Source organism: Emys orbicularis, chromosome 21 (genome assembly GCF_028017835.1).
Source record: "Emys orbicularis isolate rEmyOrb1 chromosome 21, rEmyOrb1.hap1, whole genome shotgun sequence".
Classification (NCBI taxonomy): Eukaryota; Metazoa; Chordata; order Testudines; family Emydidae; genus Emys; species Emys orbicularis.
The window spans coordinates 19029270-19049026 of record NC_088703.1 but is presented as its reverse complement, the minus strand read 5'-3'; the positions used below and the strand labels follow the sequence as shown (position 1 = coordinate 19049026).

At 58.5% G+C, this 19757-nt stretch overlaps 3 protein-coding genes across 3 annotated transcripts; 2 read left to right on the top strand and 1 right to left on the bottom strand.

The window, feature by feature from the left end:
• Nucleotides 1-683: 683 nt before the first annotated feature.
• On the bottom strand, nucleotides 684-1643 carry LOC135893025 (urotensin-2 receptor-like). Its single transcript, XM_065420811.1, has one exon. It carries the CDS (start codon nucleotides 1641-1643, stop codon nucleotides 684-686), a length of 960 nt encoding a protein of 319 aa, XP_065276883.1.
• A 5438-nt stretch (nucleotides 1644-7081) lies between these two features.
• On the top strand, nucleotides 7082-8093 carry C21H19orf85 (chromosome 21 C19orf85 homolog). The gene is made up of 2 exons (XM_065420816.1): nucleotides 7082-7278; nucleotides 7649-8093. Exons 1-2 carry the CDS (start codon nucleotides 7082-7084, stop codon nucleotides 8091-8093), a joined length of 642 nt encoding a protein of 213 aa, XP_065276888.1.
• Nucleotides 8094-9849: 1756 nt separating this feature from the next.
• On the top strand, nucleotides 9850-16401 carry LOC135893028 (uncharacterized). The gene is made up of 3 exons (XM_065420815.1): nucleotides 9850-10155; nucleotides 14036-14101; nucleotides 15581-16401. The coding sequence occupies exons 1-3, from the start codon at nucleotides 9873-9875 to the stop codon at nucleotides 15898-15900; spliced, it is 669 nt and encodes a 222-aa protein (XP_065276887.1). The 5' UTR covers nucleotides 9850-9872; the 3' UTR covers nucleotides 15901-16401.
• The last annotated feature ends 3356 nt before the right edge of the window (nucleotides 16402-19757 follow it).

Sequence of the window (19757 nt, the reverse complement as noted above, 5' to 3'; positions counted from 1 at the left end):
CAGTGCCCCCGGCACCTCTCCCCAGTGCTGTGATCTTCCCCCCAGCAGTTCCCCGCGGCACCTCTCCAGCGCTGCGATCTTCCCCCCAGCTGTGCCCTGTGGCACCTCACAGAAACACTGTGATCTTCCCCCAGCAGGGCCCTGCGGCATCTCTCCCCAGCGCTGCAATCTTTCCCTAGCAGTGCCCTGCGGCACCTATCCCCAGCGCTGCGATCTTCCCCCAGCAGTGCCCCACGGCACCTCTCCCCAGCACTGCGATCTTCCCTCAGCAGTGCCCCTGGCACCTCTCCCCAGCGTTGCGATCTTCCCCCAGCAGTGCCCTGTGGCACCTCCCAGAAACGCTGCGATCTTCCCCCAGCAGTGCCCCACGGCACCTCACCCCAGCGCTGCGATCTTCCCCCAGCAGTGCCCCGCGGCACCTCTCCCCAGCACTGCGATCTTCCCTCAGTAGAGCCCCGCGGCTCCTCTCCCCAGCGCTGCGATCTTCCCCCCAGCAGTTCCCCGCGGCACCTCTCCAGCGCTGCGATCTTCCCTCAGCAGTTCCCCGCGGCACCTCTCCAGCGCTGCGATCTTCCCTCAGTAGTGCCCCGCGGCTCCTCTCCCCAGCGCTGCGCTATTCCCCCAGCAGTGCCCCTGTCCCACACTGCCCCACTCCCCCCTACCTGTGGAGGTCTGTTGGCTGCTCAGCGCCCCGCATCCCGTGCCCGCGGCACTGCCCTGCGCCCGGCCCGTCGCGCCCGGCGGTAGTTGCGGTAGCTGTGGGTCAGCAGCGTGTAGAGGAAGGGGTTGATGCAGCTGTTGCTGTAGGTCAGGCAGGTGACCAGGTGGTTGATGTAGATCTCGGTGGCCACGGGCAGGCGGGCGGCCGTGCCTGGGCTGTAGAGAGGTACCAGCTGCCAGACCCAGAAGGGCAGGAAGCAGGCCCAGAAGGCCATGACGATGAGGAAAACGAGGAGGAAGACCCGCTGCTTCGGCCCCCGCCGGGGGCCCAGCACCCCCCGGGTCTGCGAGAGCCAGTAGGCCCGGGCCAGCCGCCCGTAGAGGTACCCGAGCGCCAGCCCGGGCCCCACCATGCTGGTGCCGAAGAGCACGGTCAGGTAGGTTTTGTACTGGGCCTCGTGCCAGGTGGGCACGCACAGCCGCCGCACCCGGCCGTCGCCCGCCGCCCGCTCCTCCTGCCGCACCATCAGCATCATGGGCAGCGCCAGGACGAAGGCGGCGGCCCAGGCGGCCCCGGCCAGGGCCCGGCGGCGGGCGGGGGAGCAGCGGGCGGCCCGGAAGGGGCGCCGCACGGCCCGGCACCGCTCGGTGCTCAGCAGGGTGAGCAGGAAGATACTGGCGTGCATAGTGAGCAGGTCCAGGCTGAGCAGGGCCCGGCAGCCGGCCTCGCCGAAGTGCCAGTCCCGCGCCAGCCCATTGTGCACGACGAAGGGCACCCCGGCCAGGTACAGCAGGTCGGCCAGCGCCAGGTGGATGATGTGGACGTGGAGCGGGGAGGGGACGGCCCCGGCCCGTGCCACCGCCAGCGTGTACAGGTTCCCTGCCGCCCCGGCCGCCCCCAGCAGGCTCAGCCCCACCGCCTCCGGCAGCCCACCCACCAGCGAGCCGTTGGAGGGGGATGACAGGTTGGAGGGGGGGTCCATGGCTGGGGGGCTGGATCCAGGGGCTTCCACCGACGGCAGGAGTGGAGATGTTACTCGGCCGGCAGAGTCTGTGTGGCTAGCCGTCCGTCCCCCAGAGCCCCCTGTCTGTCTGTCTGTCCCCAGAGTCCCCCTGTCTGTCTGTCCCCAGAGCCCCCGTCTGTCCCCAGAGCCCCCTGTCTGTCTCTGTCCCCAGAGTCCCCCTGTTTGTCCCCAGAGCCCCCGTCTGTCCCCAGAGCTCCCTGTTTGTCTATCTATCCCCATCCACCACATCTATCTATCTATCTATCTATCTATCTATCTATCTATCTATCTATCTATCTATCTATCTATCTATCTGTCCCGTCTCTCTCTCAGTCCATGGCTTTGTCCGGTGCGCTCTCGTCCGACACTCCAAGTCCCAAGCTGTGCCGGAAGGGCCGGGGGGGGTCTGATTGCCCCGTCGCTGGCCTTGTGCCCCCTGCTGCCCGGGGTCCGGCGGGGTCGGCGTCTGGCGGCGCCCTGGCTGGCGCGGGTGCGTGCGCGGCTGGCGGGCGGGTGTGTGTGTGTCTGGCCTGCGCTGTCTGCTCTGTCCGCATTCCACGCACCCTGCTAGGTCGGTATGTGGGGCTGAGCCGGGCCGGCCCCTGGCAGGGGGCGCATGCTCCTGGTTTCTGTCTGAGCTGCAGAGAGCAACCTGGTTCTTCCAGCCACGGGGCGGGCGGGATGGGCGGCTTGACAGAGGGGCTGGGAAAGAAAGAAAGAAAGAAAGAAAGAAAGAAAGAAAGAAGGGGCTGCCCTGAAACATGAGAGAGGGAGGAAGAAGGAATGAATGAACTAGGAAAAAAGACCCCAAGAAGAAAGGCAAGAAAGCAAGGCAGTGTAAGGCGGCCCTGCTGGGGCGGGCGTACCCCTGCTGGGTTCAGCGGGCCCATCGCCAGCCACGGGCGCGAGAAATAAACAGTGCCAGAGACGCAGACGAAGGAAGGAAAACGAGGGACCAGCTGAAAAATGGCCATTGCTGGGCCAGGGAAAATGTCTCTTTGCACCCAGGGAACGTTGGCACCAGGAAATCTCCGCTTGGCTCGGAAAATTGCCACCGGGGGTTGGCACTGACTGCTGGGGGAGAGCGCCCCCTGCTGGCCCCCCCCGCAGCACAGTGCCCCCTATTGGACCCCTGCCCCGCTCCCTGCAGCACAGCGCCCCCTGCTGAGACCCCAGCCCCGCTCGCTGCAGCATGGTACCCCTTAGTGCCGCCCCGGGGCAGCCGTCTGGCCGCGGGGACCTGGCCAGGCCCGGATCCAGGGCGTTTGCCTTTGAAAAACTTCCTGCCGAAATGTCCGTGACTCGCCCGCAGAGACAAACCAAACCGCAGGGAGAGGAAGAAGCCAGAGCCCCCCCCCCGCCCCCGGGCTGGTCTCAGGGAAAATGCCCCTGGCCCTGCTGCCCTCCCCCGGGCCCATCGCCCCTCCCCACAGTGCTTCGTTTGTGCTGGGGCTCACGCTGGGCGAGCAGCGGCTGCTGGCCGGTCGCCCAGCTCCAAGGGCCGCCTGTGGGTATGTGAGTAAATCCCTCCCTTCAGCAAAGGCGATGGGCTTTCCCCAGGAAACAGCCCCCCCCCCCCCCCGCCCCGCAGAGTGAGTCGCCTGCATAAAGCAACCGCTCCGGTTTAACGGCGCGTCTACACTGCAAAATGAAGTGGAGCCTACTCACAGCGGTGCGCGGCGGAGCCGGCTGTGCACGTCAGGAGCGGTGGCCGGGCGCTAAAAGTGGGGGGGGGGGCCCTGTGCCCTGCCACCCCCCCGAGACTCCCTCCACTCACTCCTCTCCACCCTCTCCCCCCGTCACTTGCCCTTGTGGCAGTAAAAAGTGGGGGGCCCCCGGTGCGCGCCCACACTGCCCTCCCCGTGGGGAGTGACCTGGCCGGGCGACTCGCCGCTGGTGGGTGCAGGGCATTTTGGGAAGCGCTTGTGGTGCTCCGGGGGGGACAGGGACTCCCGCGGGGGGTAACTGGGGACCGGGCACGAACGTCCCCTGAGGCAGTTTGCCCCATGCTGTCATTTTGGCTTTAGCAGGCAGCGGGCCTGTTCCTCCTGGGTTTGTCTAGCCCCTGACCTGCCCCCTGCCCCAGCAGGTAGATTTAAAGCAAGGTGGGGGGGGGGGGGGGAATGGAGCAATAGACAGGAGGGGAGGAGAATGAACAACAGAAATATCAGCCCAACCCGGACTCCTGGGTTCTCTCCCCAGCTCTGGGAGGGGAGGGGGTCTAGTGGTTAGAGCGGGGGGGCTGGGAGCCAGGACTCCTGGGTTCTCTCCCCAGCTCTGGGAGGGGAGGGGGTCTAGTGGTTAGAGCGGGGGGGCTGGGAGCCAGGACTCCTGGGTTCTCTCCCCAGCTCTGGGAGGGGAGGGGGTCTAGTGGTTAGAGCGGGGGGGGGCTGGGAGCCAGGACTCCTGGGTTCTCTCCCCAGCTCTGGGAGGGGAGGGGGTCTAGTGGTTAGAGCGGGGGGGCTGGGAGCCAGGACTCCTGGGTTCTCTCCCCAGCTCTGGGAGGGGAGGGGGTCTAGTGGTTAGAGCGGGGGGGGGCTGGGAGCCAGGACTCCTGGGTTCTCTCCCCAGCTCTGGGAGGGGAGGGGGTCTAGTGGTTAGAGCAGGGGGGCTGGGAGCCAGGACTCCTGGGTTCTCTCCCCATCTCTGGGAGGGGAGGGGGGTTCAGTGGGTGGAGCCGGTTGGCTCGGAGACCCTGGCACGGCTCAGCCAGCAGGTTCTGAGCCTGGCTGGGGATTCTGCCTCCGGCTCCTCCCGACCATGGGGCTGGCTGGGCCTCACCTGGGCACAGTCGCCTGCTCCAGCCAGCCGCCTGCCCTGCCCCATGGCACCCCCCCCTTTCCTCTCCCTCCCCCTTTCTCTGGGTCTCTTTTGACTTCAGCTCTTTCTTGTTCCCCGCATCTGGCCGCCCATCGCTCGGCTGTTCCTGTCGCCCCCCCCCAGTTCATTCCCCCCACCCACCCTTAGGGCTGCGGCTCCCTCCCCTTCTCCGCCCGCCCTGCCAGCCCTGGCGCGCCGTTTGCCCTGCTGCCGAGGCGTGACGGCCACGGGCCGCGCAATTCCTGGGCACAGCTCATGTCCGCCTTGGCTGCGGTCTGGGCCAGGGGGACAGCGGGGTTCCCTCCCGGTGCCAGCCCCAGCCCCAGCGCTCCCCCCGTCAGCGGCGGCTTGGCTCCGGCCTGGTGGAAAAATAAACCACCAAAGACCAGCGAGGGGCCAGACAGACAGAGACACCCTCCCCCTCCTCGCAGCCCCTCCCCCCGCTCTAACCACTAGATTCCACTCTCCTCCCAGGGCCAGGAGAGAACCCAGACGTCCTGGCTCCCAGCCCCCCTGCTCTAACCACTAGCCCCCACTCCCCTCCCAGAGCCAGGAGAGAACCCAGGCGTCCTGGCCTCCTCGCTCAGAGGATTTTCGCTGGGCCCTGGTTGCTGCCCCCCTGACCTCCCTCCCGTGCACACACCCCGCAAGGCCCTGCTAACATGAGAGGCGACATTGTTCCCAGCCTGAGTTTATTTTGCTGCCTGCTTGCGAAGGGCAGGGGAGCCAGGGAGGGGGGCGGGTGAGCTTTGATCTCCCCCAGCCAGGAAGGGGGGGCAGTGTTTGCCAAGGTGTGTGTGTGTGGGGGGGTTGGCTTAGCCAACTGCGGGGAAGCAGATGTGTGTCTGTGTCTGTGTGTAGGGGGGAGGGTGTCTGCCACCCTCTGCTGGAGGCAAGAGGGGCCTACGGGTCCGATCACTGGGGTAGATGGGCCGTGGGTCCGATCCGGGGGGCAGGGAAGGGGCTGGATGCCGGGATAGATGGGCCGTGGGTCCGATCTGGGGGGGCAGGGAAGGGGCTGGGCCCAGGCGCTGATGGGGGGGCAGGGAAGGGGCTGGACACCAGAGTAGATGGGCCCGTGGGTCCGATCTGGGGGGGCAGGGAAGGGGCTGGGCCCAGGAGCTGATGCGAGGGGCAGGACGCCGGGGTAGATGGGTCCAGACGCTGATGCGGGCAGGGGTGCGGGGGGGTTGGACACACTTTGACCTCACACTTAAGTCTCCAATTCCCAGCAATTGCTCTAACCGCTCCGCGTGGCCGGGCAGGGGAGCCGGGGGGGCCCCTTTGTGCAGCCGGATTCCTGCCCCCGCGAGCCCCATTGAGCCCGTCTCCACGGAGCTGCCGGCACGTGGCTCCCCCGGCCCCCGGACGCCCCTAATTGCTGCTAAGTGCCAGGGCCGCATCCCAGGGGAAAGAATGTCCTAATTGGGCAGCTGGCGTGGGGGGGGGGGCAGCGGGGGGGGGCGAAGGGGGGGCAGGAGATGATGGGGAGGGTGGGGGAGGCGGGGAGGGTTCGGCAGGGGTCGATGGGGGTCCAGGGAGGGGAAGAGATGGATAAGGGGGGGCCCCATCAAGCCCCCCCTGTTATTAGAGTCAAAGGGGGTCCCCCTCAGCCCCTCAACTATCACAGCGAGGGATTTTGGCTGGAGGGGGAAGGCCCCGTGACATACCCCCCCCCCCAAGCCAGCTGCCCCCCCGCCCTGGGGCAGCTCGCAGACAGTGCCCCCTGGGGGCTAAGGCCCCATGCCCCATTCCCGCAGGAGTTGGAGGGCAGAGGGGGGGGTGAGCAGGAGGGAGGGGCTCAGAGGGTTGGGGGGAGCAGGAGGGGGCTCAGCCAGTGACTCTCTGAGCATCTTCTTGCTTCTCTCAGTGGCGCTCGGCCCCACCAGAGACCGGAGCCGGCGCCGGGGCTGGCTGGGAGAGTCGGGGCTGGGGGGGCAGAAGGCGAGAAGGGGGCAGCCCCCAGGGAGAACCGAACGGCCCCCTCCGCCCCCGCAGCACTGGGGGTGCGACCGCGGCCGATTCTTCACACACCTGGACCCCGAACCAAGTAAGTGTCCTGGGGGGCCCAGCCGGAGGCGCTGTCCACTCGCGGCCAGGGCTGACCACTATCCGGAGACAGAGACCCCCCCAGCCCAACCCTGGGGTCCCCCCACAGCTCTGCCGGTGCCCCTCACTCCCAACCCACAGCCCCCTGCTAGCCCAGTCCTGGGCTCCCCCCACAGCTCTGCCGGTGCCCCTCACTCCTGATCCGCAGCCCCCTGCTAGCCCAACCCTGGGGTCCCCCCACAGCTCTGCCGGTGCCCCTCACTCCCAACCCACAGCCCCCTGCTAGCCCAGTCCTGGGCTCCCCCCACAGCTCTGCCGGTGCCCCTCACTCCTGATCCGCAGCCCCCTGCTAGCCCAGCCCTGGGCTCCCCCCACCCCTGCCGGTGCCCCTCACTCCCAACCCGCAGCCCCTGCCTTCGGGGGTCTGTGGGGTCTCAGGCTTGCTGGCCTGAGAACTCCTGTCATTTATTCCTGCAGGGCTCTGTTGGGGGCCGGCCTCGCCCAGCCTGGGGGCTCTGCCTGGCAGCCCCCCCCCCCCAGGAGCTGGGATGCAGCGGGGCGGGCGCCTATCCCTGAGCTTCCTGCCCCCCCAGCAGGTGGCACTCTACGGGCGCGGCCGGGATCTCTTCACCTTCGTCACCATGGCCTCGTCCCACATGATGCGGACGCTGCAGAGACCCCGCAAAAGCCGCCCTGGCAAGCGGCGGGTGAACCACCGCCGGTTCCTGCACAACCAGATCAGCAGGTGGGAGCCCTCGGGAGCTTGCAGCCCCTTGGGCACTGCTGGGGGAAAGCTCACAGCCCCTTGGGCACTGCTGGGGAGAAGCTCGCACCCCCTCAGGGCACTGCTGGGGGGGAGCTCACAGCCCCTTGGGCATGGCTGGGGGAAGCTCACAGCCCCTCAGGTCACTGCTGGGGGGGGGAGCTCACAGCCCCTTGGGGTACTGCTACAGGGAAGCTCGCAGCCCCTTGGGGCACTGCTACAGGGAAGCTTGCAGCTCCTTGGGGCACTTCTGGGGGAAGCTCACAGCTCCTTGGGGTACTGCTGTGGGGAAGCTCGCAGCCCCTCAGGGCCCTGCTGGGGGAAGCTCACAGCCCTTCTCTTCTCTCCCCAGGCAATTTGCTGACATCGAAGCCTCCACGCACCGCCTGGCCTCCTCCATCCTGGCCCAGGAGTCCCCAAAGGACCCTGCGCCCCCCGCAGAACCCCGGCGTCCTGGCCCAGAGCCTCCCGCCCCAGCTGCCAGCTCCTTCCTGGGCGTGGCCGAGGCCTTCGTGGCCCCAGAACCGGGGCCTGGCTGGGGCCTGAGCGTGGCCTCCCTGACCCCTGACCCCGGCGACTTCTTTGACCCCATCACCGGCCCGGAAGATCCGGGGCTGCCCCCCAGCTGGGCCCCAATTACCCACAACCTCCTGGAGCCTAGCCAGTGTCCCCTCTCCTGGGACCCCCTGCCCACCCTGGGCACGGACGGTGCCCCCCTCTGGGCCCCAGATCCCCCGGGCTACCTGCCCCCCATCTCCCCGGGGTACCCTGTTGGAGTGGCGCCAGGGGGGTGGTAACCATGGCAACCCTGTTCCTCCAGCCGCAAGCTCCTCCCTCATCCCCACCCCTCCCCCTCTGCGGGAAGTGGGGGACCCCACCTGGTGGGCACCCCACAAGTGGATGCAGTGACGAGCCCCGGATGGGGCACGCCGGGCGCTGAGCTGACAGATGGTGGGGGGTATTTGGAGACTGCCAGGATACCCTGATCTGGGGAGGTCCCCTTGAATTTGGGACTACGCCTAAAATTCAGGGGTGCCACGTTGATCTGGGGGAAATCCTCTTGAATTTCAGTGTGTTGCCTTAAATTTGGGGGTGTCACCCTGATCTGGGGTATCCCCTTGGATTTTGAGGGTGTCTCCTTACATGTTGAGGTGTCTCCCGGATTTGGGATTCCCACCATGCACTTGGGGGGGGTTTCTGAGGTGGGCACATCTCAGGGTGCAGTCTGGTTTTGGGGTGTCACGCCCTGTGGGGGGGGGCATTGTAGCGCTCTGCAGGTTTGGGGGGATCTCTGACGTGGCAGAGTGGAGGGGGGCCCCCATGTCACCCCCATAGTTGCAAGGTGAGGGAGGGGCCCCTCTTTTTGACCCGCCCCCACCCCCCCGAAGCTGAGCCCCCCTGGTTAGCAGCAGGCGGGAGGGGGAGCCCCCCCCAGTCCCGTCTGTGTCTAATAAACACGAAGCCGATCCCTGCCAATCGGGGCTTGTTGTGCTTGAATTTCCGTCCCGCTCCCGCCCTAGGGGGCGGCGTGGGGGAGGGAGGGGGCTGGCAGAGAACCCCCCCCCGGTGAGTGAGTGCCCCCCCCCGGGCCCCAGGTCTGACTGCGCAGGCGCCTCCCCCTACCTCTGAGCGCGAGGCCCCCGCGCACCCAGCCCCCGCCCCGGGGCGGACGCGGGGGGGCACCTCAGGCGGGGGGGGGGCTGATGGGCGGTGTCCAGAGTTACAGCGGGGGCGGGGCTTCGGGAACGCTTTACGGGAAGGGGCGGGGCCCTACGCAGTTGCCCTCAGCGCCTGGGCCGGGTGGGAGGGGGGTGAGCGCGGGCCGCCCCGGGGCCGGCAGGATGCGGCGGACCCTCGCTTCTCGGGCGGTAGGTGGAGCCGCCCGCGCTCGCTGTGCGCCACGGGCGGGCGAAGGTGGGCGGGGCCACCCTAGGAGCGTCGGGGAACGGGGGGCGGGGCTTCGGGGAACGGGGCGGGGCCTCTGGGAACGGGGGGGGGAAGGGGCGGGGCTTCGGGGAACGGGGGGCGGGGTCTGGCTGCAAGGCCGCGGGGCGGGGGGCGGAGTGAGAGGCGCAATAAACGCGTGTGACGTCACAGAGCCTAGTTCTGGCGCCGGCACGAGGCAGCGGACAGCGCGGGCCTCTGTGCTGCTGGTCTTATGTCTGTGCGCGGGCTTGTGGGGGGGCTAAAGACACCCATGTAAATGTTGGGGCTCAGGCAGGAGCTCGGGCTCTGAGACCCTCCCCGTTGGCGGGAGCACAAATCTACTCGGCACGGGCCTGCGTCTGGTTGCCGTGTAGACCCACCCTGCGCTTCGGTTGCGGCAGGGCTCATTTGGCTGTGTAGACGGCAGTAAGGCTGCAGCGAGCGGAGGGTGACTTGCACGAGCGATGCCTGCGGTGCAAGGCTTGCTTGAGCATTTGCGAGGTCCGTGCCTTATATTTGAAGCGCCCCCCATAACGTATCCCCTACCCCTCCGCCGGTTCTGGGTCTGACTTCTTCCAGGCTTCACCAAAGCCGATCTGAAATGTTGGTTTCTTCTCCCAGGCCCCACCCAGGGTCAACAAGAAATCACTATGTCCGTGCCTGAGGGTAGTGACACGCACCACCCCCTTAACCTCTCGGAGCGCTTTGCCAAGCTGTCCTGGTCCCCCACTTTGGGTGGGACATGGGTGCAGATAGCCATCATCAAGAAAGGGAAATCAAACCTGGTCGACAGCTCCTTTGCTGGGCACATCTCTGTGTCCAACAGATGGTTCATCGTGACGAACGCCAGCAAAGCCATTGCAGGGAATTTGAAGATTGTGAATGAGATGAATGATAGCAAGTGTCTGGCTTCCATCCATCTGAATGTAACAGGTAAGTGCCATGGGTCGCAATTTCAGGGGTAACCGCACCTTGGATTTCCCCTGGGCCTCCTGGAGGGCACGGATGTCAAGTTTCCAGCTTCCCAGCCGTCCCCTCTCACAGGTGGAGGCCTGCGTCTGTCTGCCTCCAGCCTGGGGGGTTGGGTTTGCAAGGCCTCTGAACGTCGCTGTGAGTTCCCAGCACATCGGATCGGGGTCCAGCCCCCGTGGTTTGCTTTTCTCACGGTGCTGTGACAATGTACACCAGGTACCATCCCGCTGCAAAGCAAAGCACATTTAGTCCTAGTGTTATGCTTATAAGCAGCACACAGGATCTTTTTCAGGGGACAAGGCAATATGCCATGTTTATTGAAAATACAACAGTTCAATCACACACACACACACACGTCCTGCAGATGGCCTTATATTTACTGTTAGAGAAGGAAAGAAGGAGCAGGAGGATTGAGGCGGATTGAGTAAATGGATACCTTTACTGCAAAAACAATGAGGAGTCCTTGTGGCACCTTAGAAACTAACACATTTATTTGGGCATAAGCTTTCGTGGGTTAAAACCCACTTCATCAGATGCATGGAGTGGAAAATACAGTAGGAAGATGTATATAACAGTACATGAAAAGGGAGTTGCCTTACCCAGTGGGGGGGTCAGTTCTAACGAGACAATTCAATTAAAGTGGAACTGAGCTATTATCAACAGGACGAAAAATCACTTTTCTAGTGGTAATTGGGATGGCTCATTTCAAATAGTTGACAAGAAGGTGTGAGTTACAGTAGTAGGAAATTAGCATAGGGAAATTAGTTTTTAGTTTTTGTAGTGCCCCATCCACTCTTGTCTTTATTCAGGCCTAATTTGATGGTGTCCAGATTGCAAATTAATTCCAGTTCTGCAGTTTCTCATTGGAGTCTGTTTTTGAAGTTTTTTGTTGTTGAAGAATGGCCACTTTAAAGTCTGTTATTGAGTATCCAGGGAGATTGAAGTGTTCTCCGACTGGTTTTTGAATGTTATAATTCTTGACATCTGATTTGTGTTCATTTATCCTTTTACATAGAGTGTGTCTGTTTTGGCCAATGTACATGGCAAAGGGGCATTGCTGGCACATGATGGCATCTATCACATTGGTAGATGTGCAGGTGAATGAGCCCCGGATGGCGTGGCTGATGTGCTTAGGTCCTATGATGGTGTCCCTTGTATAGATATGTGGACAGAGTTGGCATTGGGGTTTGTTGCAGGGTTTGGTTCCTGGGTTAGTGTTTTTGTTGTGTGGTGTGTAGTTGCTGGTGAGTATTTGCTTCAGGTTGGGGGGCTGTCTGTAAGCGAGGACTGGCCTGCCTCCCAAGGTCTGTGAGAGTGAGGGATCGTCCTTCAGGAGAGGTGGTAGATCCTTGATGATGCGCTGGAGAGGTTTTAGTGGGGGGCTGAAGGTGACGGCTAGTGGCGTTCTGTAGTTGCAGTACTTGTTCCCCTCGACCCAACCCATCAAGTAAGCACCGGGTTAATCACATTACACTCTTTTTATCCAAGTTAATATGCAAATACATATTATAGATCTACTATAACACCCCAACACCCTTATTTAGTAGTATGAACACCCATATAATGAATATTAATAACTATATAGAGAATAGTTATACCCGCTCCTGTTTACTGTTAATAACATCTATATCGCGCTGGCGCTGTTACAATCCTTATAGTTACAGATTTCCTTAATCAGCAGCTTATGGGGGCCACGACCCTGAACACATTTGATGTAGCTGGGAGAAAGAAGGGAGAGGCGAGAGAACACCAATTCCCACAGAGGGGATTCTTTAGACAGCCACATTTCTTATGTGGCTACAATGCTTATCTATCTGTAACAAGCAAAAAGGAAGGGGCAGGATGGCCACTTTATCTATCAAGCAAAAGAAATCGTGCTCACCTGTGCCCTACGCCCCATTACCATGGTAGCCGTCACCCAGGTCTTTACTTAACCCTTACATACCGCAACAGTTACCAGTTTGTCGTAGCTCCAGTCAATCTAATTGCGAATCCGATACTCCGAGGCTTTGCAGGACTGAACCCAGAGTCCCATAGCAAAGCACCCCAGCTCTATACTTGTACGTTCCCATTCGAGTCTATGGATTTTGCAATAGTCCTTAGCATTTGATGATTATTGTTGGCTTTTTCCCATCGTGATCTTTTATTTGTTGTCTGTCCTTCGGGGATGTTTGTCTCATCTCTAGGGTTGTCAAATCTGCTAACTCGGTTAGCATCGGATACAATGGATGTTTTCTGATGTTTCCAAGTCTCTCACTTCTTGACCAGCTGGCCATTTGTGATGGTTTTGACACTCATCCTTAACCATGCACACAGCCTTCACTCACACCAAACAATTTTACAGAGAATTTCAGACAGGATTACATTTTAGAAAGGATTATACGGTTACTAAAGTATCAGAGGGGTAGCCGTGTTAGTCTGAATCTGTAAAAAGCAACAGAGGGTCCTGTGGCACCTTTAAGACTAACAGAAGTCTTCACTTGCATCTGAAGAAGTGAGGTTCTTACCCACGAAAGCTTATGCTCCCAATACTTCTGTTAGTCTTAAAGGTGCCACAGGACCCTCTGTTGCTTTTTACGGTTACTAAAGAGGTTACAAAAGAACCTTACACAACTTAGTTTGCAATGCAGACAAGAAGCACAACTTCGCTTGCAGTGCATACAAGAAGCAAGGCCTTATAGCAGACACTGTAATAAAATCCTTGTCCTAAGGTAAAAGAAATGATCAGAATAAGTTATGGTCTGTTCCTGCCTTACCATCGGAGTATGACCGTCTCAGCTTACCCAATGCGTATTTCCCAGTGGTGCCAGGCCGTTCCTTTCTGCTAGCCAGAGAGGGTGGCTGGCAGGGTACAGCAAAGAAAAGAGAAGAAGTAACAATATCCACATCATCAATATAACCCAGATACATTCTACTCAATACTCTAATCACGTAATCCACCTTAACCTTTCTATTTATCACTAATATTATATTTTATGTAAAACAAGTCTAATAGGCTACATTAGCAGCACAGAGAAAACCTATAGAAAATAACAAACGGCCCAACACGCCCGCTGAAAGCTTAACAGAGATCAGCCCCAGCTCCGACCTCAGGCTCTGGTGGAGGTTGGACTTTCAAACCACTCAAGTACCTGGCAGGTCCTGGGGACAGATGAGCCATTTCTTTAAGTGATCCCCACACTGCTGGGCGCTGCCCAGACACAGAGTCACCGAGATCGGGGCCCTGTCAGGCCGGGCTCTGCCCAGACACAGAGTCACTGAGATTGGGTATGAATAATCGGAATGGGGTGAGGGGTAATAGGAACCTATATAAGAAAAAGACCCAAAAATCGGGACTGTCCCTATAAAATCGGGACATCTGGTCACCCTAACACGGTCGCTGAGATTGGGGCCCCGTCGGGCCAAGCGCTGCCCAGACACAGAGTTGCTGAGATCGGGGCCCCGTCGGGCCGAGCGCTGCCCAGACACAGAGTCGCCGAGATCGGGGCCCTGTCAGGCCAGACACAGAGTCGCCGAGATCGGGGCCCTGTTGGGCCGGGCACTGCACAGATGTGGGCTTCCAAGGGAGGTTGGGGAATCCCTGTCATGGGAGGTTTTTAATAACAGGTTGGACAAACCCCCTGCCAGGGCTGGGGTCTAGGGTAACTGGTCCGGGCTCAGCGCAGGGGGCTGGCCCAGACGCTCTATCGCAGTCCCTCTCGGCCCAAGCCTGCTCTCACTCTGCAAAGCGGCATTTGGGGGGCAGATTTTAAGGAGTTGGAGGGGATGGGACTCCTCTCCCCTGACCTCCTGGGACTCTGCATCCGCTCGCTGCAACCGCCTCTGCATTGTCTCATTCCAGAGCCTGCGCCAACCTCAGCTCTGGTCTCCCAGGTGGCCCTGCTCAGCAACGGGATGGCAGCAGGGGGTGAGTGACGGGGCTGGGAACGGGCTGCTGAGCTGCTGGGATCTTCAACTAATTCTGGCTGCTGCCCGGCTCCCCGGCAGATTGCCCTGCCTGGCTCCTGTCAGGCATGGACAGGCCAGACAGCAAGGAACAGTGCGGTGTCAGCTAGAGGCCAACAAGCAGCCAGGAGGGAGGGTCTCTGTGTTCCCTGGTCCCAGCAGGGCTGGGAGTAGCAGGGTCAGATCTCCGTCTCCCGCTGAGAGAGCCGTCCATGGCTTTACATCCCTTCTCCTTGCCCTACTGGCCGATGGAGTAGAGTGGGTGGAGCAGAACCTCCAGGTACTGACCGCTTGGCTCCCAACCCCACGTCCATGCCCATCTATGACTTGATTTCTTGGGTGACACTTTATATTGAGGTTCCACATAGAAGTAATTTAGAAAGGGTTGAATGGTGGCTGCCGGGTTTGCCTACATAGGGCCACTCAGAAAAATTAATCCGAATCATGTCAAAGTGCAGGCTCTGGTCTACACTACAGAGTTAGGGTGACGTAAGCTGCCTTATATCTACCTAACTGTCAGTGTCTACACTGAAAGGCAGCTCCCACTCATGGAATTCGCCCGCCGAACTGTCAGAATAACTTCAGCTGCGCGCGAGGCCTAGTGCTTGGGTGGATGCAGTTAGATCGATACAGGGGCGCTAACGATATTGCCTGTTGCTGCCTTTCAGACGCCGTCCCACAATGCCCCACGCTGGCACAGTGAGGATGCGCGCTGCCGACACAAGGGGCGCAGTGTGGACATGCTAAAGGGTTTTAATTACTGTCCTGTCTGTACGTCGATATTACTTAGGTCGACTTAATTTTGTAGTAGAGACTTGCCCTGAATTTAAAGTGGATTCACTAAACCGCATTGATCCACCTCCCCATCTTCCTCCCCCTCCCCCCCGCCCGTTTGGACACTCTTATTTAGAATTGAAGTGGCCTGAATTCAATTCACTTTGGAAGTGAATTAAGCTAAATAGAATTCAGGCTGCCTTAATTTTGAAGGAGAGTGTCCACACAGGGGTTTAGTTTGGTTTAACTAATACATTTTAAAAGCCAATTCTGATTAGTTTTCTTGAGTGGCCCTGTGTAGACAAGCACACTCTTTACCTGTGTGTTTAGCATGCTGAGACCGCATATTCACCATGTACAAATGCTTTATAAACCAGCTATCAAGTGAACCTTAATCTAAAGTGTATGGTGCCTAGCACCCCAGTCTCGGCCCAGCACCCCACAGCGGTAGACACTGTACAATATCTATTAGCTGTGTTACGGTAGCGCCTCGGAGCCCCAGGAAAATCGGCAAACCCATGATTAGCTGGGGACTGTGGAGCGTCTTGAACCAAAAAATCCCTTTTGCATGCCGGGGTGGAACACTGAGCATGGTAGAGAGGCTGGAAATTTTCGCCTGCTTTGTCCAACTCTCCCGCTAACGCTGCTCTCCTGTCGTTGGTTGCAGAGCCCGGATCTCAGTCCAGCCATATTGTAGCGGTGGTGGTGGGGACAGTGGTGGCCTTTCTGGTGTTGGTGTTGGCACTGAGGCCATGGCAGAGAAATAAGAAAGCTTGCTGCAGAGACTGGTTCCGCAGCTGTCTTGGCTTCCGTGCCAGAGCCGCCCCGTCCCAGCAGGCCGGCGACGCAAACCCCATGCAGGAGCTGGCAGAGATGACGCAGCCGGAGGATGCCAGCAGTGGGGACCGGTCAGCCGTGATGAGTGGGAAACTTCTCGGCAGCGCTGAAATGCTAAACACTGCGGGACTGGAGAGTGGGGAGGAATGAACCCCGTCCCTCAACATCCACTCAATGTGCAGCGGCAGTCAAAAAAGAGCCAATCTTCATATATTCAATGTACTTGTTTGATTCTAAGTAGCTTCAATGAAGCATTTGGTCAGTTTCTAGAGAAATGACTATTTTCATGTGAAAGTAGAATGAATTATGTTGTAAAAATAGAATGGATTAAAGAAATGCTGTATGTACCTTTAAGCAGAAATAAGGAATGTTGAAATACAGGTGTCAGGAAAAGAAACATTAAGGCATAAACAATGAGTCCACTTAAGCTAATGGTGGAACATTAACTGGAGATCTGTAAAAGTTAGTAAGGAAATTGAATATGTATGTCTAGCCTCAGGTAAACTTGTCAGTTCTGCTTTCTTTGTCCTCTTGTTAAGTTTGCGCTCTTTTTATCTGTATAAAATAAGGTAGTGTGGGTCTTGCATGGTGCTCACATTATCTGAGTGTATTAGCAGAGCGCTGTGCTAATAAACAGAGTGGTCTAACAAATTGTGAGTCCTGAATCTAACTTTGACAATTTGGAGGTCCCACCGAGATGGCAACCGTCTTCACTGGGGCCGTGTGATTCCTGACCGTTTTTATAGGACGACCGTGGCAGCCGGCACCTGGGCATTTGGCCCGAGCGGTCCTCCTCCTGAATGGAAGAGCGCACGACCACAGTGAAGTCTACGCCATCGAACCTGTTGGTTCCCACTCTGTTCTGGTAGGGATCCCGGGATCTGACATCAGGAATCTGGTCAGGTAATTATTTCTGTGTTTTGTCCGGACTGAGGACTGTCCTGTCTCTGTGTTTATCCGTCCTCCTGTGGAGTGTTTGAGTCTGGGTGCCGTCTCCGTCCGGGGATCGGCCGACCAAGGGGTTCCTGTCCCCACGGTCTGAGTGAGTGAAATCTGCACAATCGCAGCCGCACCGCACCTTGGGTAAAACCCTTGGTGTGAAAGCAAGGGCGATTGAGGCAGTAGCCTGTGGGCTCCTTTTGTGTGTTGCACCGGGCATCGCTCTGACGAACCCGAATTTCCTTCTTGTGTGATTGGTGTGTGTGTAAAGTCCTCCTGTATGGGTAACCAGACGTCTAAGTCGGGACAGTTCCCTAAAGGAACGCCGGCTCATTTTATGTATTTTAGGAAGGGTCCGGACTCCTGTAAATTTCTGGAAAAATGGTCTAGATTAACTCAGGGGGATCCCAAAACTCAGTGGCCACTGTTAGGATCTTGGGACAAAGACCGAGTGGACGTCTTAAAAGTCAAACTCGGCCAACCTAAAACAAAATTGGCCAGAGGAGAGGTTGATTGTTTCATGCAGTGGTGGGAAGAGGCAAATCGTAGGTGGACAGAATCGAAACTCGCCTCTCTCAAAGATTCAAATGATAAGTTAAAAGCTTTATTGGAAGCCTCCTCTCCCACCACCAGCCCGAGCGCTCCCCTTTACCCCGTTCTCCGAGCAGGCTCAGATCGATCCCAACCCCCTTCATACTCCCATCTCCTTGTGGAAGAGGACGAAGAAAACCCCTTGTTAAATTCTGGGGACGACGATGAGGAAGACGCATTAATTGGCTTGGCAGCCTTGCGTCGGATCAATAGACAATCACCAGCCTCCCCAGTTCAGGAACAATTCTCAGAGGTCACCAGTTCAGACCAGTCCGGACTGTCCAATGCCACCCAGGCCCATTCCTCCGGTACCGCTCAGGCCTGTAAAGAACCCTCCAGCCTGCCTGACTCCTCTGCTTTTTCTTATACATGCAAAGATAGCCTGAATAAGGATTGGGCCCATTGCTTGCGCTCTAGCTCTAAAACTGTCCAGGCTCCCCTCCGAATCCTGCATACTGGGGGCCAAGAAGGGGGTCCCACTTGGAACTATAAACCCTGGACTCCCTCAGAGCTCCTTTCAATTGTAAAAGGCTTTCCAAAGCCCCTGGAAAATCCTACCAAATTCGCAGAGGAATTTTTGTTAGTATGCGACACCTATGAACCCTCTGAGGCAGACCTCCTGCAGCTGTGCAAGCTACTTGTAACCCCAGCGAACATGGAAAAATGGCTCACAGCAGCAAACTGGCCCGTCAGTGAGCGCCACTCTAATTTGCCAGACACCGGTCCTGACGCTGAATACCGGAACAAGTGTAAGGACCGAGCTAAAAATCTGCTTGAAGCCATCCCTCGAGTATGGACTCCTAAAACCAACTGGACAGCCATACACTGCTGTAAACAGCGACAGGGAGAAAACCCGGGCGACTATCGCACCCGGCTGACTGATGTTTTTCTGCAACATTCTGGTATACAGCAACCGGATGAAAATGGCTCATGCGTTTGTTAATGGCCTCCTACCTGCTAGTGGCAGTATGCTAAAGCGAGTAAGTGTTGGGTGGGAGACCAAAACCATGGACAAATTGCAAACAGTGGCAGAGCACTGCCAACACACTCTGAAAGGAAAGGAGGAACAGTCCTCTCAAAAATTAATGGTCCTGCAAATACATTATTGGGCAGGGCAAACGGTACCGGAGACGGGGAAGGTTCCAGGGACGGGGACGTGGTCACGGGAGGGGTCGTGGAACTGGATTTTTGGGTTTTGGGGATGTTTTGTAATTACTGCAAGCAGCCCGGACATTGGAAGAACGAGTGTCTGAACCAGCCTGATAGCCCTCTAAATAACCAGTTACACCCCCTGCCAGCACAGCCCGGCAGTCCCCAGCCTTACTTTGTCCCACAGCAATGACGGGACGCCGGGGAACCACAGGAAATTTTAGCTCCTTTACTACCTCTCACTCCCACGGGTGAGTGTGTTTTGACTATTAATGATCTTTCTCTCCCTTTCCTTGTTGATACGGGAGCTTTGCTCTCTGCAATTTGTACTACCGATGTGCCTGCGGTTCCCTGCTCCGGAAAAACCGTGTCCGCTGTGAGTCCCAACCCCTTATCCCCTTTCAAAAGTCTACCGGTCCAGGTTGGTCCCCTTTCTGCGGATCATGCATTCCTCCTCTCTGATTCCACTCCGGTAAACCTTTTGGGTTGGGATCTGTTATGTAAACCTGGCTGTACCATCTATTGTTCCCCAGCTGGTGTCTACTTACAAATCCCCCAGTCCTCTCTCAGTGATTCTATGGCCTCCCTGCTGTCTGAAACTCCCCTTTCCACTCCAGTTCCCTGTTACCCATTGATCCCGTCCCTTGAACACCTAATTTCGCAGGTCCCATCCTCTCTGTGGCAAACCCACCCATCTGAAGTGGGCTGCTTAAATACTGACCCTGTCTGCATTACTGTTGACTCCTCTCAACCCCTGCCTTGCCTGTCTCAATACCCTTTAAACCCCGAAGCAGAGGCTGGCATTGGTCCGGTCATGACCGCCCTGCGGGAACAAGGCATTATTGTCCCCTACTCCAGCCCTTGTAACACCCCATTCTCCCAGTTCGAAAAGCTGATGGTGAATCGTGGCGGTTTGTTCAGATCTTCGAGCCATTAACCGCATTGTCATACCCACCTTTCTTGTTGTCCCTAACCCAGCAACGATTTTGGCTTCTATCCCACCAGGTGCAACTCATTTTACTGTTGTTGATTTGCGCTCTGCTTTCTTTTCTGTCCCAGTTCACCCTGACTCCCAGTAACTTCTTGCCTTTTCTTACAAGGGGCAGCAGTACACATGGACCATGCTCCCCCAGGGGTATACTGAAAGCCCATCTTACTTTTCCCAAGCATTAGCCCGAGACCTTGCTGACCTTGTTTTTCCGTCCAGGTCCACACTAGTCCAATATGTAGATGATCTACTCCTCTGTTCCCCTTCGTTGTCTTCCTCAGAAACTGATTATTTAGTGCTTCTTACTGTCCTAGCAAAGAAGGGTCACAAGGCTTCTCAC

What these genes read in the sequence shown, in the direction of transcription:
- LOC135893025 (XM_065420811.1), bottom strand. Translation starts at nt 1,643, where the DNA reads ATGGACCCCCCCTCCAACCTGTCATCCCCCTCCAACGGCTCGCTGGTG.
- C21H19orf85 (XM_065420816.1), top strand. Translation starts at nt 7,082, where the DNA reads ATGCAGCGGGGCGGGCGCCTATCCCTGAGCTTCCTGCCCCCCCAGCAG. An exon ending in CTGCACAACCAGATCAGCAG is followed by an intron (nt 7,279 to 7,648) that starts GTGGGAGCCCTC and finishes TTCTCTCCCCAG; the next exon opens with GCAATTTGCTGACATCGAAG.
- LOC135893028 (XM_065420815.1), top strand. Translation starts at nt 9,873, where the DNA reads ATGTCCGTGCCTGAGGGTAGTGACACGCACCACCCCCTTAACCTCTCG. An exon ending in CATCCATCTGAATGTAACAG is followed by an intron (nt 10,156 to 14,035) that starts GTAAGTGCCATG and finishes GTCTCATTCCAG; the next exon opens with AGCCTGCGCCAACCTCAGCT. An exon ending in CAACGGGATGGCAGCAGGGG is followed by an intron (nt 14,102 to 15,580) that starts GTGAGTGACGGG and finishes CGTTGGTTGCAG; the next exon opens with AGCCCGGATCTCAGTCCAGC.